A 13,793-nucleotide genomic window follows, 5' to 3' on the forward strand; every position below is an offset into this window, starting at 1 on the left:
TACACTGGCAAAAGAAGCCACACTTGGCATCTGTAAAGAAATTAAACTGCAGGGCTCTAGAAGAAGACTATTGGAATTTTATGCAATAGTAGATATGAAAAATGAAAAAACAATTGGGAATCATTGGAGAAAAAGAAAAATTATATGTGCACAATACAGATTTATAAAGGAAGAAAGTGCTATATTGATATAGACCTAGGTTTTGATGGGACATGGGCGTTTTCCCATGTATTTGAATAGATTTGCCTTGCACGAACACAATCTTTGTCGGCTATGTAGAGTAAGAGGTGATAATGTTCGCTTCGATGAAACCTATGGCCTGACTGCTAATATTAAAGATAAAATGAAAATCGAATTTCCAAGAGATCTTAAGGACTATAGTAAAATGCTGCTTTATTCCAGGGAAATAATAAATATTATCAATGCACAGAGATACTTGGCTGGAGTAGATGTGGGAAAGATGTGTATCGGTTTTCTTTTCTTTATGTCTCGTTTTATTATGTGTTCAACTGTTTATTTATTTATTTATTTCTTTCAATTTGTTTTTGTTTTGTCAGACTGGCCTCTAAAAGCTTTGTGGCTGAATCATTGACTGGGAGAGCTGGGGATTTCACTTTTGTAGTAACATAGCAGTGGTAACATTAAGTAAGATCTCTTGGGATAAAAAAGTTCACAAAACTGAAAATTGAAAGCCAAGGTCTTGTTTGTTCTATTCCTCTATAACTTGAGCACGTCCAGCGTGAAATTGTTTTTACGTAATCCATTGTCAGTGCTGCATTCTGTTAAAAGTGTTATATGTTTGGGTGACAAAGTCAAATGAAAATAACCAAAGATGAGCAGAGCTAGATGTATTTTACACAACAACACTGGCATGAATATGCCATTTAAGAAATTCTTACTGCAGTAATGGATTCTTGTCATACTATCTCTGCATTTATGAGATATTTCAACCTCAACTTCTATTGTTTTCTTTTATCAAAATAGTTTTATATCAACGTTTTCAGACAAGTTAGCCAATCGAAAATGATGACGCAGAGACTAATACCAAAAAAGTACCCCCTCTCGGTGCTTTCAAAAATGGCAGAAGGACTAAGGACCTAGTGTGTGCTTTCTGATAAGTGTCACTTGAAAAGTTACTAGGCAATAATTTTGTACACTATGAAGATAATTATCCTACAAGCATTTTATAAAAGCATTTGGAACATGGGGAGGAAATGTGTTTGTTATAATTATTTTTCTATGTTTTTTGGTATTCTTAAAGACTTTATATTGTAACAAGAGTTTTGGTCTCTCTCTTTCATATGTTCATTCAAGTCCATATCTAATACAAAAATTATATTTTTTTAGTGTTTTAGACTCCAGTTCTATAAACGAAGATATTCCTAAATAAAAAGATAAATAAATTTAATGTGTGATTGTGATGAATAAATTTTTCTTATAAATCATGGTGCGAGTTTTTTTTTAATTATCTTTGTGTTATTTTCAATATATACAGTCAAAAGTCGTTATTCCGGACTCGTCGGGACTTCGGTGATTCCGGATTATCGATTTTTCCGGATTATAGATCATCAGTTTAAATCTGGTAAGATGGCATGCAGAAATTATAAAATTAAAAATATTAAACCGTAATTTATGAAATAAAGAACAATTATGATCTAAAGGGTATCAAAATTTACAAAAAAAAAAAAAAAAAAAAAAAAAAAAAAAAGCTTAATATTTATTTGTTTACTTTATTAAACATTTCTTTCACTGTAAGTTGTTTAATTTGCTTCGTTTTAAGCGATAATACTTTCTCTTTATTTCTATAAACAGACATAATTTCTTGTTCAGTTACAAAGTTCCGCTGTTCAAGTCCTATATTGCTGTGTCGAGAATACCGACTAATTTGTCAATCGAAATTTTTTCGTTTTCAATAACCTCTGTGTCACTTTCTTCACTATCGGAAGCGAATTATAATGACGAGGAATTTGATTTAAATCATACCAAAGACGGAGTACATCGATATGAAATACTACATTTAGTTAGGAATTATAAGCCAAATAAAATAAAAACATCTGCCCTGAAGATAAGGATAGTGCTGAAAGATCAACTTCCAATTCATTGCGCACCGCGTCATCCCCCCCCCGCAGCGTGAAATTGATAAACAGATTTCGGAATGATAAGAGAATCAAAGGATATGCCTTTATCCATTTTTTGCAGTAATTCCACTTTTTGTTTAATGGACTTCGAAACATACTTTCGCTTTGTAGATCCTTTACATATTAGTAAATATATATCGGAAATTCTATGTGACATAATTGAAAGTTCAAGCTTACTTTTATAAAATTGCTCTAACAGTCTGCAAAAAATAATAAGCCGGATCCAATTCGAAGATTAAGGAACAGCGCAATCTGCAACATTTAACTGAATTAGATAATTTTAGCTTAGCTTATACCGTCTGTTATACATTTAACGCGCATGCGTAAACGTCTTATGCGCGTGGACACATGCATATTCGCAGCCGTAAAGGTCTTACGCGCACACGACGCACGCGCAGAAAGTTTGTAGCTTTGAGGTCCGGATTATAGATCATTCCGGATTATGGGTGTCCGAATTAACGACTTTTGACTGTAGTAGTTTTAGAATTTTGTAGCATCTAGAAATAAATAAAAGGTAGAACGCATGTAATTAAGATATTTGTGCTTTATTCTATTTAGATCAACTCCAGATTTTCCCAAGGTGTTAGGTTTAGCAATGGATACATTTATGCTGTGTTGTGATGATGAAAATTCTGATGTTCGTCTTATGGCTGATGAATGCCTTAATAGAACAATAAAGGTACCATTCAAGAAGTGTTTTGTTATTATGTTAGTGACGACTAATTTACCAATCTTAGTATATGGTTTTATGTTATGTCTGTTTGTTTTATTATTGTTTTTATGGCTTTTTTAATAGTTTGGGAGCTTAGAACAAAACCAGTAAACTGTGTAATGTTATGAAAATAAACTGTCTACTTTGATGAAAAAAATGTAAAAATGTAGTTTATCAACCCATTAGTGTAGCATATTCACTTATCTTGCCATGTTGTATGTTGAAGTATTGTAATATTGATGTTATTTAATGATGGAGAGCAATCCAGATGTTGGGAATATATTCAAACTTAAATGTATCACAAATTTCTTCATGTGCTGTGTCCGTCTGATGTAATAGTCCTTTTAAGACTACTTCAATAACCTTCCCAAAACATGAAAACAAATATTTACAGATTGCAGACATGCAAACAAAGAGGGAAAAAAAAATAAAGACTTGTCACTCACATAAAAACCCAAATTTTGTGATCCCTCTTGTAACATCTGAAACAATTCTGTATGATGAATGATGTCACATACATACCTGCAGTGTCACTCTGTGGCCAACTCAATTTAGTTCAGTTCATAACATTCTTCCCATCCAAGACTTAGATTGAGTCTCCGACTTTTACCATTAAATAATTCGTTATTAAGTTCCGGATGAAAAAAAATATTCTCAAAACCCAAAAAAATTCCAGTCATATTAAAATATTAAACACAAAATTACAGGTATCTAAATAAGCTTTTGCTCAGGCCTCAATATATTCATAAAGCAATTACAGCTAGTGCATCTAAAACTGATTATGAAATTCAGTGGTGGGGAGATCTAACAGTGTGACTGGTCAACAGTAGCTGCCAAAAGCTCTGTAACAAACTCAAGAACTCTGTGATTAAGTGCATAATCTAAATCTACATTTTGGTGGGAGTTAAAAGGCAAAATAATAGGATGAAGGGCTATTTAATTGAAAACTCTACAAATGTTATTCCATTAGCTTGTATCTCCAAGGGCAGGATATGTAGTTGCAATTGATACTTTACCACTTCTTGACTTTTCATTACATTTTTTATAATCTTTTTAAGCTAATTTTTTCTGAAATGTTTCCTTAAATTGTTAAAGTTTATATATTATTTTTTACTTAGTTTTTTGCAAATTCATTTCAACAATGAAATATTTTGAAGACACAATATTTGAAGACTTATTCTTAATAAGAGAAACATAGTGGATGTAAGTCTAATTCTTGTGGAGTTTTTGAGACATATTAGTGGTCTACAGTTAATGATTGATCCACAATCACAGATCACTGCATTAAACTCTTCCTGAGTTCATATACATTTATCTAGAGTACATTTTAATAATTACTTTGGATGAGATAAATTTCCAAAGTACTTTATGTGTGCGGATTTATCTTGAAACTTTTCCCAGTCTGATTTAGAAAGATCATTAAAGGTTCTTTCAAGTTTTGTTCTGTTATCACAATAAATCTTAGTTATTGAGCAATAAGCATGCAAGAGCCATCAGACAATAGAATTTACCTTTTCAAGTTGAATGGTGTGAAAAATTATGCAAGTAAACAATGTCATCTGTACTTTTCATCCAGTTTTAAAATTGAAGGTCGAGCCACATCAATTCCTGCAGCTTTGAAAATTAGACTATCTGCCACTCAGTTTGATGGCAAAAGAATTCAGTTTATTTGATGTAGATTTAGCATTAAAATGCTTACACATAATACAATTATACAAAATGTTGTTAATTGTTCCTTGTAGCTTAGCATGCAAAGCTATCGGATTGGTCTTGACTTATCCACTTGCAGTGATCCTCATTACTAAGCTTAATAAATCACAAACCTAAATCTGGGCAAGTAAGTAATAGCTCAAACTCCTGTGCAGTTTTAGGCTGATTTTGTGATGTTACCAGAGAGTTTCAAATCAGTCATTCAGCTTTTGATGTAGATTTCACACATTGTACTAAAAATGTTGTCCTTATCAGTAACAGATCTATTGTGATGAAAATTTTTTATTAGCTCTGTAAGGACAAAAATCTCTTGGTTCTCCAATGAACTTTTTTCAGTTCTATTTTTTATTATCTTTCTTTTTTTCTTTTCTATTCTTTTTTCTTCTTCTTCTTTTTTTTTTTTTTTTTTTTTTTTTTTTTTTTTTTTTGTATGTGTAAACTTGGGGGGGGGATTCTTGCAATCACTTTTCTAATTTAGGCCTAATTTCTAGGTGTCTGTCTCTCTTAAACTTTTGCTTTCTTTAAATCATCAAGTGAATCGGTACTCGCTATCTTCAGGCTTCAGTAAACATTAAGAAATCAGCGACTAGCAGTTTTCAAGTCTCTAAAAATATGTCATTAAACTGAAATATTTACAATCAAAATTTCTTTGCAGTCTGTAATTCTTTAAGTAATTCAGTTACAATCTTGTTCAGACTGAAAGCTGTTCTTATCCCATTCCATTGCATTTTCCGTACATTTAAATTCATTTTCAAATATTTTAAACTTCAGAGTTCTAAAATCAAAATACTTGGTCCCACTGAGCATACTAGATATGCTGAAATAGTGGTTAGCGACGCTGACTGCCATATCGAAGGGTCCAGGTTCAAATCCTGTACAAGGCATGGACATTCAAAAATATAGTGTCTGTGCAGCATGGGGGCTGTCTAAATGTGCAGTGAACCGAAAGTTAGCTCAAGAGGTGTGAAGGAAGAGGGATGGGAGACCATCAGACCCATCCCCTTCGGATGCTGTCCATAAAATTTCGGGGCAGAACTGAGGAAAGTCATACTGTCACCTGAATGGTGCTCGAGGCTTATGCCAATGACAGGCTCAGTCTTGCACTCCTTGCCACAATGAAATTCATGGGCTTGTTCTGATGTTACTGTTCTACAAGGGAGATAAGTCACAACAACAACAACAAACTCAATCAAAATTTCTTCAAGAGCTTCAAGAACTGGTGCTGCTGGAATATTTCATGAAGACAGATGCCATTGTAATGCCACTGATAATGAATCTGCTGAACAAAGAAAGAATAAAATAGTTGCATAAAAGTTTCCTATAATGTGAATAAAATAATTACAGAAGATAATTTCACTTATAAGTAAATGTTTAACTTAATGGAGAAACTTTAATTTTTGTGAGAAAAATCAATGAGTGAAAATCATTTATATCTCCAGAAGAAAAACAGAACTTGTATAAAGTTTTGAAGGATTGATTTATATTATCTGTCAGTTATGCAACTAGTGAAGCTGTCTTTTTAAGACTTAACTAAGGATTGATTATGTCATCTATTTTTAATGTTACTGATGAGGCTGTCTTTAAGCCTAATGTATTAGAAAATCTGAGATACTTGGTCCTGATAAGAATGGAATTCGTATTTTGTATCGTTCATATCCAAAAAATTGAAATATATGTAGGTTTCCTTAATTAATATGACGCAAGGCTTATACACTTGTCGGGTGTTTTTAAACGATTTTAAGTCCTTGTAAGTCCTTAATTTTAGTCAAAATTTGCAGTCGATCCGTAATTTTGCTCAGCTGACCTTTCCATCCCATTTCTTCAACTGTCATTCTTAATGTGCATTAACATTTCAGATGAATATAATATTCAATCCATGTGGCTCAGGCATTGCAGATTGGCATTGAAAACAATAAGGAAAACAACCAGCCACCAAACGAGCGAAAATTTAAACGTGTTTGATTGTGTGTGTGTGTGTGTGTGGCCAGACTTTCAAAATATAATTATCAACAGGAATACTCTCAGTCTTTATTGAAAAATAGTTCTTTGATTTCAACCTTACAACTGTGCTTCAATTTACTGTGACAAAAATGTGACCTTCAGAAAAGTCAAAGTTTGAATTTCATGAAGGTCATGCTTCCACCCACTATTATTTGTGAATACAAAAATTCCTTAAGGATGTGAATAGAGCCCTTAAAAGGGAGAAGGATGTTCTGAAAAATATGCGGCTATTAGGGCTGTCTGAATCTGGAGAGGGTCACATATTCCAGAGTCAAAGAAGTTGAATAGAAGAAAAGCAGTCTCTGGCAGACACAGTGTAAACTAGCCGCACTTGCCCCAGGCAACTTTTCTAATCTAAGACAGTATGCGGTGAAGCAAATGCACAGAGTTCTGGCGAAACTCACTCAGAGAGAATCAGGTCTACTTAAATATGGTATAGAGTACAAATTGGTTATTTGAGAATTAGTTTTTGCTCTTGTTTATATCTTGAATTTTTTTCCCTTCAGTATGCTTTGCATACGATTTTTTAATTTTACTTCCATATTTTTATTTCATAAATAGTTTATTTCTAATGTAATACTATTTTGAATTAGGCATTAATTTTAAATGTATGTGCTGTTATATTTATATACACAAATTAATAATGGGAATATTTACTATTAAAAAAAATAAAAATATCAAGGTGTAAAAGCATGCAGTAAGTCTTAGTGGTCACACTCCCACTCTTGACTACTTTGGTTTAAGTGAACGGCAAAGAGTTCGCTTTTTATCTTTGGGATTACCTGAGTGTCGGGGAGAAAAATGTAACTCTGGCATAAGTTTAAATATTTTTTTGGGATGCGCTCATTTCTTCAAATACAAGGAATTTCTCCATTGGGATTTCAGCACTTTTTTGCTTTGTAAGTTGTCATCAATAAGAATTGTTAATTAGGATAATTTAGTGCTTATGAAGATGTTTTCAAGCTTCCTTATTGTACAAAAAAAAAAAAAAAAAAAAAAAAAATCTATGAAATTTTTATTAGGGTTATTTTTATTAAATGTTTCAAAATAAAGTTTAGGTTTTAAAATAGAAGTAAATTTGGAATTGTTTCTGTTAGAAGTTATTTTATCCTTGTCTGCAGGAGGGTTCTTAAGATTGTCCATTTTGTGGCTAGTGTTATTATTATGTTGCAAACTGATGGAATTGATGATTGTTTTTGAATATTTTGGGCAGCGATCCATTCCTAAAGTATGGAGAGAATCTGCATTACTCAAAAATAAAATAAAATTGAGACTGAGCTACTCCCAAATTGTTCTGATTTCTTTAATAGTCTGAATTAGAATTTTAAAATAAAATGTTCCATTTATCTTCTTATGTTGTGAAATGGATTTCTAACTAAATACTGATAGCTTCAAGATATTTCTAACATGAAAAGAAATAAGAAGTTTTATATAAAGAATTCATGTTTTAAAATTGTTCAGTATTTTACATTTTGAAATCGTTTCTCTGACAGATTCTCAGATATTGATGGTTTTGGAGTGTATGCATAAATGAATTTCAAGACCTGTCTTAATGCTTGTAAATTTTGCTGATACCTTTCGCATTTTCAAATGCAGTTTTTGTCTGTGTTGTTGCTGTGTCATTGAAACTTTTCTTCCGCTTCAAATTGTTTGGTTGAGTTGCCTTTACTTCAGAGCCACTAGAAACACTGGGCAACCATCAAAAACATTCATCTTGGAAAAAAAGGGGGGGCAGTCAACTAAAAAATTATTAAACAAATTCTAAACAGCTGTATCTGCACACGTTCAGTAATGTTTCCAACTTTTTGCGAAAATTGAAGTTTTTCAATCTTGTGTGCAAAATAACTTTTTTTATGAATTTTGCAATCTTTTCTGCAAAATGGATAAAAATTGTGGCAGTTTGGAGATTTGTCACCATATTTGTATTTAAAATGTAGAAATACAGGTTACTGTTTGAGTTCATTCTCTTTATTTTACCAAAAATAACTTTTTTCCCTTTCTGTAGGATGAATTCTTTGGTGTGCTGCCAAGTTCCTCGATTTATTAATTTTTTGGGGGATTTTAAAATCTAAATAAAAAAATTGTGTGCATAATAGCATTTTGATTCGGTAATTTGTGAATTTTGTGATAGTTTTTAGTTTCACAAATCTAATAATGTAACTACAGTATTAATAGTACTATAATATTATTCATATTTAAATCACTTATTCAAATTTATAGATTTAAATTCAAATTTTTAGCAAAATATTAAAGTAAAATATTTTGTACTCATCTGTCATGTTTTAAACTGTCTTTGCCTTTTCATTTTGATAATTTTGATAATTTTCGAATATTTTGATTTGAAAGTTAAACAAGATAATAAATGCTATAAAGCAGAATTTACCAAAACATTATTAGCAAAAGCAAAAATGCTGCTGTAATTACATCAAACTTAATTTCATTTATGTAATTTTTTATCATACCTGTTTTTCCTCTACATTTCTTTCAAAATATTTAGATATTTGTTTCTTTCTCTGTAAAATTCATTTTCACTTTTTTCTAAATAATTTTATTTAGCTTCTGATTTTTACTGTCACTGAGTTGGCAGGTATTTTAATGGCTGAAAGTGCAAAAAATCCCGTGACAAAATAAAAAATATATTATTGTAAGTAATACTGAATAAATCTGTTTTACAGCTTGATGGGTTTTTGATATTTATTATAGAATTTTTGGAGCAGTGAAAACTAAATTATCTGAATTTTCTACATTGGCATTGCATTATTTTATTGCTTCCATGATTTAAAAGGTGTCAAGAGCTGTCATGTTAATGGACTGTAACAAAGCTGCCATTCTCTCTAGAGCTTTTGTCATGTTGTACAGACTCTTTGTGACAATGGGTATGACTGCTGATCGTTTGACCGCAATGTGCCAAGAGCCCCAAATAAGGGGTGCTGTTTTAGAGCAGTTTTAGTAACAAGGAGGTTTATAGTGCCATTTAAATAATGAGGTCTGTAATAATAATTAAATAGCTTTTCTTTTTTGATACCAGATGGCTTTTTATTGATACAGTCCCGTTTCCCTTATTTTCTGTTTTATTTTTGTGATTTTTTCCTATTACTCCTGAAGAACACTACGTGGGAGGCTGCTGAGATGCCAAGTCAACGTCTTAGTGCATTCCATATCTGTTCTATTGGATTTTAATCTGAAGAATATGCAGGCCACTCCATCTGTTGGATTTCTTCAATCTAAAAATAATTAGTCACTATTGCAGCATGCTGTTTGGCTTGGTTTGGTTTATTTGATTACAGCAAAGCACGCAAAGACTATCTGCCTAAGGGGAGGTATACCTTCCTGTAGGACTTCCTATGGGAAACTAACTCGTGTACATGTTACACATGGGGAAGAACCATGAAAACATCCATGCAGCCTGTCCGTTTGTGGGAATCAAACCTTGAACCGAACAACCAGTTTTTAGTTATTTTACCGCTTGGCTGCTGGTAGGCTGCAACATGATGGTCACAAGCATTATTGTTCACTAAAGAGAAATTTATTTCTGATTGCAACCATAAACAACTTTACATGAGGATCAAGAACCTCATATATTTCCACTTCAGCATTTATAGTTGCACTTGTAAAAATGTGTAGGTTAGTGTGCCATTCAAAATGATGGCCACACTAACCTACACACTCCATCTTTGAACTAATGCCTGTTTTCAGGCTAATTGCATGTACAGTGCTCCCTCCAGATTATAACCTGTCTGAAATCACTGTAAAAAAATTAGTCACCTGCAGACATTAGCTGCAATCGCTGGTACTCCAATAACGATGATGCCTGCATCATTGCAGCTGGGCATGTTTCACAGCCCAAGTTAGTAGGATATAGATTATGAATTTCTTGGCATGTAGTCCTCTTTTATGCAACCTTTCACTCTTGTTTTATCTGGATAATCAAGTTCCTGTAGCTGTTGTGAACTCCTCCAAATATAGGCTAATGTGATTTCTCTATTTCTATCAGAAATTGTTGCTAAATAGCAGTCTTAAACAACCAGTATGTTACAGCATGTTTTGACCTTGGTCCATTTGTCTGCATACATCAACAGTGTCTTAAGCTGCTTCCAGATCCTTGACATTACACTTTCGGCTACCCTTTTGTCCATATATAGACTTGCGTCAGTGTCTGTCTTCCTTTCATTTTCCCAGTTGTATACTGTACCTCACAATCAACCAGATGCCTTCTCAATGACATATTCGGCCTTCCATATTTGAAAATGTTATCCAACTGCTCATATGTACCTTGAAATTAGAATTAAAAGCATCCCTCTCCACTTCTTTCCATGCATGTCAAAAGTATCGGCATAAAAATTTTGCATATTTCAGTGTAGTGAAGGTCGGTCCCATTAGGCTATGTGATAATATTGACCTTTAGCTACCAACCAATAACCTTTCATGAGAATTCACTTAATAGCATTAATATACACACTTTATGTAGTTGTTCATTTAATTTTCCTGCCAGTTTATTATAAGTGTAAAATGTAAGTGTTTTAAGAAATGATGTTTGTAATTTTATGTTTATTTGAAAAAAATTTTTTGGGGTATATTTTTGTTCTATTTTATTCTTAAACTAATATTGCAAGAGAGAAGTGGTTTACGTAGATAATTACTTATATTTATTGAGTTTGCTGATAAAACCTAATTTTTTTTCAATTATGTCTGTAACGGTCCTTAATTTTCATTCAAGAAAATGTGTAGAACCCTGTTCTTGACAAACCTAAAAACAATTTCATCAACTTCAGAATACAAAAGAATGGACTTTTAAAATGTTATTTAACAACTTTAACATTGTGTAAATTATGTTTTAGATTAATTTAAAAAACGTAACTGGCTTTTAGATTATTTATTTACTTCTATTGTGTACATAGTGCCTGAGATATTAAAACAAAGGCTGAGAATAATACAGCTTAGTTTTATTATGACTTAAGTAGTCTTTGAAAATAATCTTCATTAATTGTGGATTTTTTATATTTTTGTTGATGGTCTCAAAAAATATGCAGAATGTAGATGAATGATTCATTTTAAAATTCTTTGTAAAGATTGTAAATTATTTTCTAACTTGATTTCATATACTGAGAGTAATTTGTTCCTTTTGATTTTAAGTAAGGAGTGTAAATGCTGATTGTCAACCGATATATTTTGTAGAAAATATTTGGGCTAATATTTAAGTGCAGGTGTGATATAAAATTATATAACCCCTTTTTTTATATTATATAACAGCTCAGAAAATTTCAACTTTTATGTTATTACAGAAACTGTTAAACAGTGATACTGATGTGATGATATTAGAACACTTATTAACTGTGTGCATAGTATATGGTGTTACTTTTGTTTTCATATGATGTAATCCTGTTATAAAAATTTCTGTTTAGTTAATGCTGAATATAAATTTTGAAGTTCACTGCCACCTCTTTTGGTCAGTTTTTAACACTTTGATTGGCTGCCAATAATGTTCAGACTCTTACCATCTGCCAGCATCACTTGTGCAGATTTTATTGCCTGTTGTTAGTGCCTTTTGCATTTTTATTCCTAATATTAAAATTAGAATGTACTTCTATAGAGAGAAATTGTAGAACCATAAAGTTCATAATTTTTTTAATAAAACAGCTACTATGTAAAGCCATTTAGTTAATTATTTATTACAGACATCAAACAGATATGTTAGAACGTTATGCAAAGATTTCCAATAAATTGTTTACATAATGCTAGCAAAACGTGCATACTTACAGTATACCAGCTAATGAATATAGGCAGATTTAAAAATCACTCACATGTCACTGGCTGATGAATGCTACCAAGTGGTCATTTTAACATGAAGCTAGCTCATATTCCCTGGCTGTCTTAACCCTATGTATATTAAAGCATCTGCTAATTGTCATTGAATGATTACCAGCTGCTTATGTGACACCATTACGTAACTGCTTTATGTGATGATGGCAGATAACTGCTGGGAGAACAAAGTCACATTAACATGATCACTGGCTTGCAGAATCATTTATGCAAGATAGCAGCCAACAATCATTGGCAACATTCACATTTGTATGGTGCTGGCTAATGAAGTCACATGTTTGTAACAGCAGCTGTGAAAGTGTTAAAAGGATAATTTACGTATAATTTCTAGTGACTTCACTTCACCTGTGGAATGTAGCTAGGAAGATGCTGCATGGAATTAAATCACTTGTCTTAAGATGTTCAGCTACTATCAAATTTAGAAAACTCCGAGAAGCCCAAGAATGTGTATTTGTTAATAATCACATTACTATTCTGCCCAAGAATGTGTATTTGTTAATAATCACATTACTATTCTGCCCAAGAATGTGTATTTGTTAATAATCACATTACTATTCTATTATATTAAGGTATTGAATTGTAGCATTTAATACCTATGTTCTGTTTGTGACCACCATAGTTAAAAAAAAGTCAATTTCATTACATATTTAAATGCTCAGTTTTATTCCAAATTATGCAATCATAATTTTCATATTTATTAACTGTAAACAACACTGATACTAAAATTACAATGCAATGGAATTATAAACCATACAGTGCCTTCATGAAAGCCTTAATGCACTTAACAATTCCTGAACAGGAGTAATTTCCACAGTTACATACTTTCTAAAACAGTAGTTTATGGTTGTTAAACCAGTTAAGACTTGGCTACATTTTCATTATTATTACTTGTTTTGCTTCATATAATCTGTAAATAATTTTCATAATCTATTGATTATGATAGTGATTAAACCACTTGGAAACTGACATAATAAATTTGTGCATATATAGATTTTTCAATTATTCTATAATTGCATGTTGTAAATCATTACAAGATAAATTTGTTTCATATTTGAGTTATCCATCCTTCATTCATTAAAAGTGCAGGAGATCTTGTATTGCATAGAACTGTTAAATGTACAATATTAAAAGAATATTTTGCTTTTCCCATTTGATCTATGTATGTTTGTGAGTTTAGATGAAATGCTTATAATTACTGTGAATTTCTAAGAACTGTGGAAATCGTATATTCTGTTACAATATTTTTTTAAACCAAATTTTGCAATTTGTAAACATGACTTTAAGACAGTTAATTGTTACATTTGACATTGCAATAAGCTTCTTTGCTGTTTATGGATGGGGCTTTACTATTTGAAAAGGTTTAAAAAAAAATTTTTTTTTTGAAGCTGTCACTTAATGTGTGCAGTTATGAT

The 13,793-nt window shown here is 31.7% G+C and overlaps 1 protein-coding gene across 3 annotated transcripts in view; it reads left to right on the forward strand.

Annotated features, from left to right (window-relative positions):
- Window positions 1-13,793, forward strand: part of htt (huntingtin) — a 595,026-nt gene that overhangs the window by 34,391 nt on the left and 546,842 nt on the right. For all 3 annotated transcript variants that reach the window (XM_085807902.1, XM_085807903.1, XM_085807904.1), the window contains exon 3: window positions 2,697-2,817. In XM_085807902.1, the coding sequence (XP_085664028.1) occupies window positions 2,697-2,817 (121 nt within the window). The remainder of the gene's footprint in view (window positions 1-2,696; window positions 2,818-13,793) is intronic.

This window comes from Stegodyphus dumicola, chromosome X1 (assembly GCF_044657685.1).
Source record: "Stegodyphus dumicola isolate Sdum_Otavi_A_Nest chromosome X1, ASM4465768v1".
NCBI lineage: Eukaryota > Metazoa > Arthropoda > Arachnida > Araneae > Eresidae > Stegodyphus > Stegodyphus dumicola.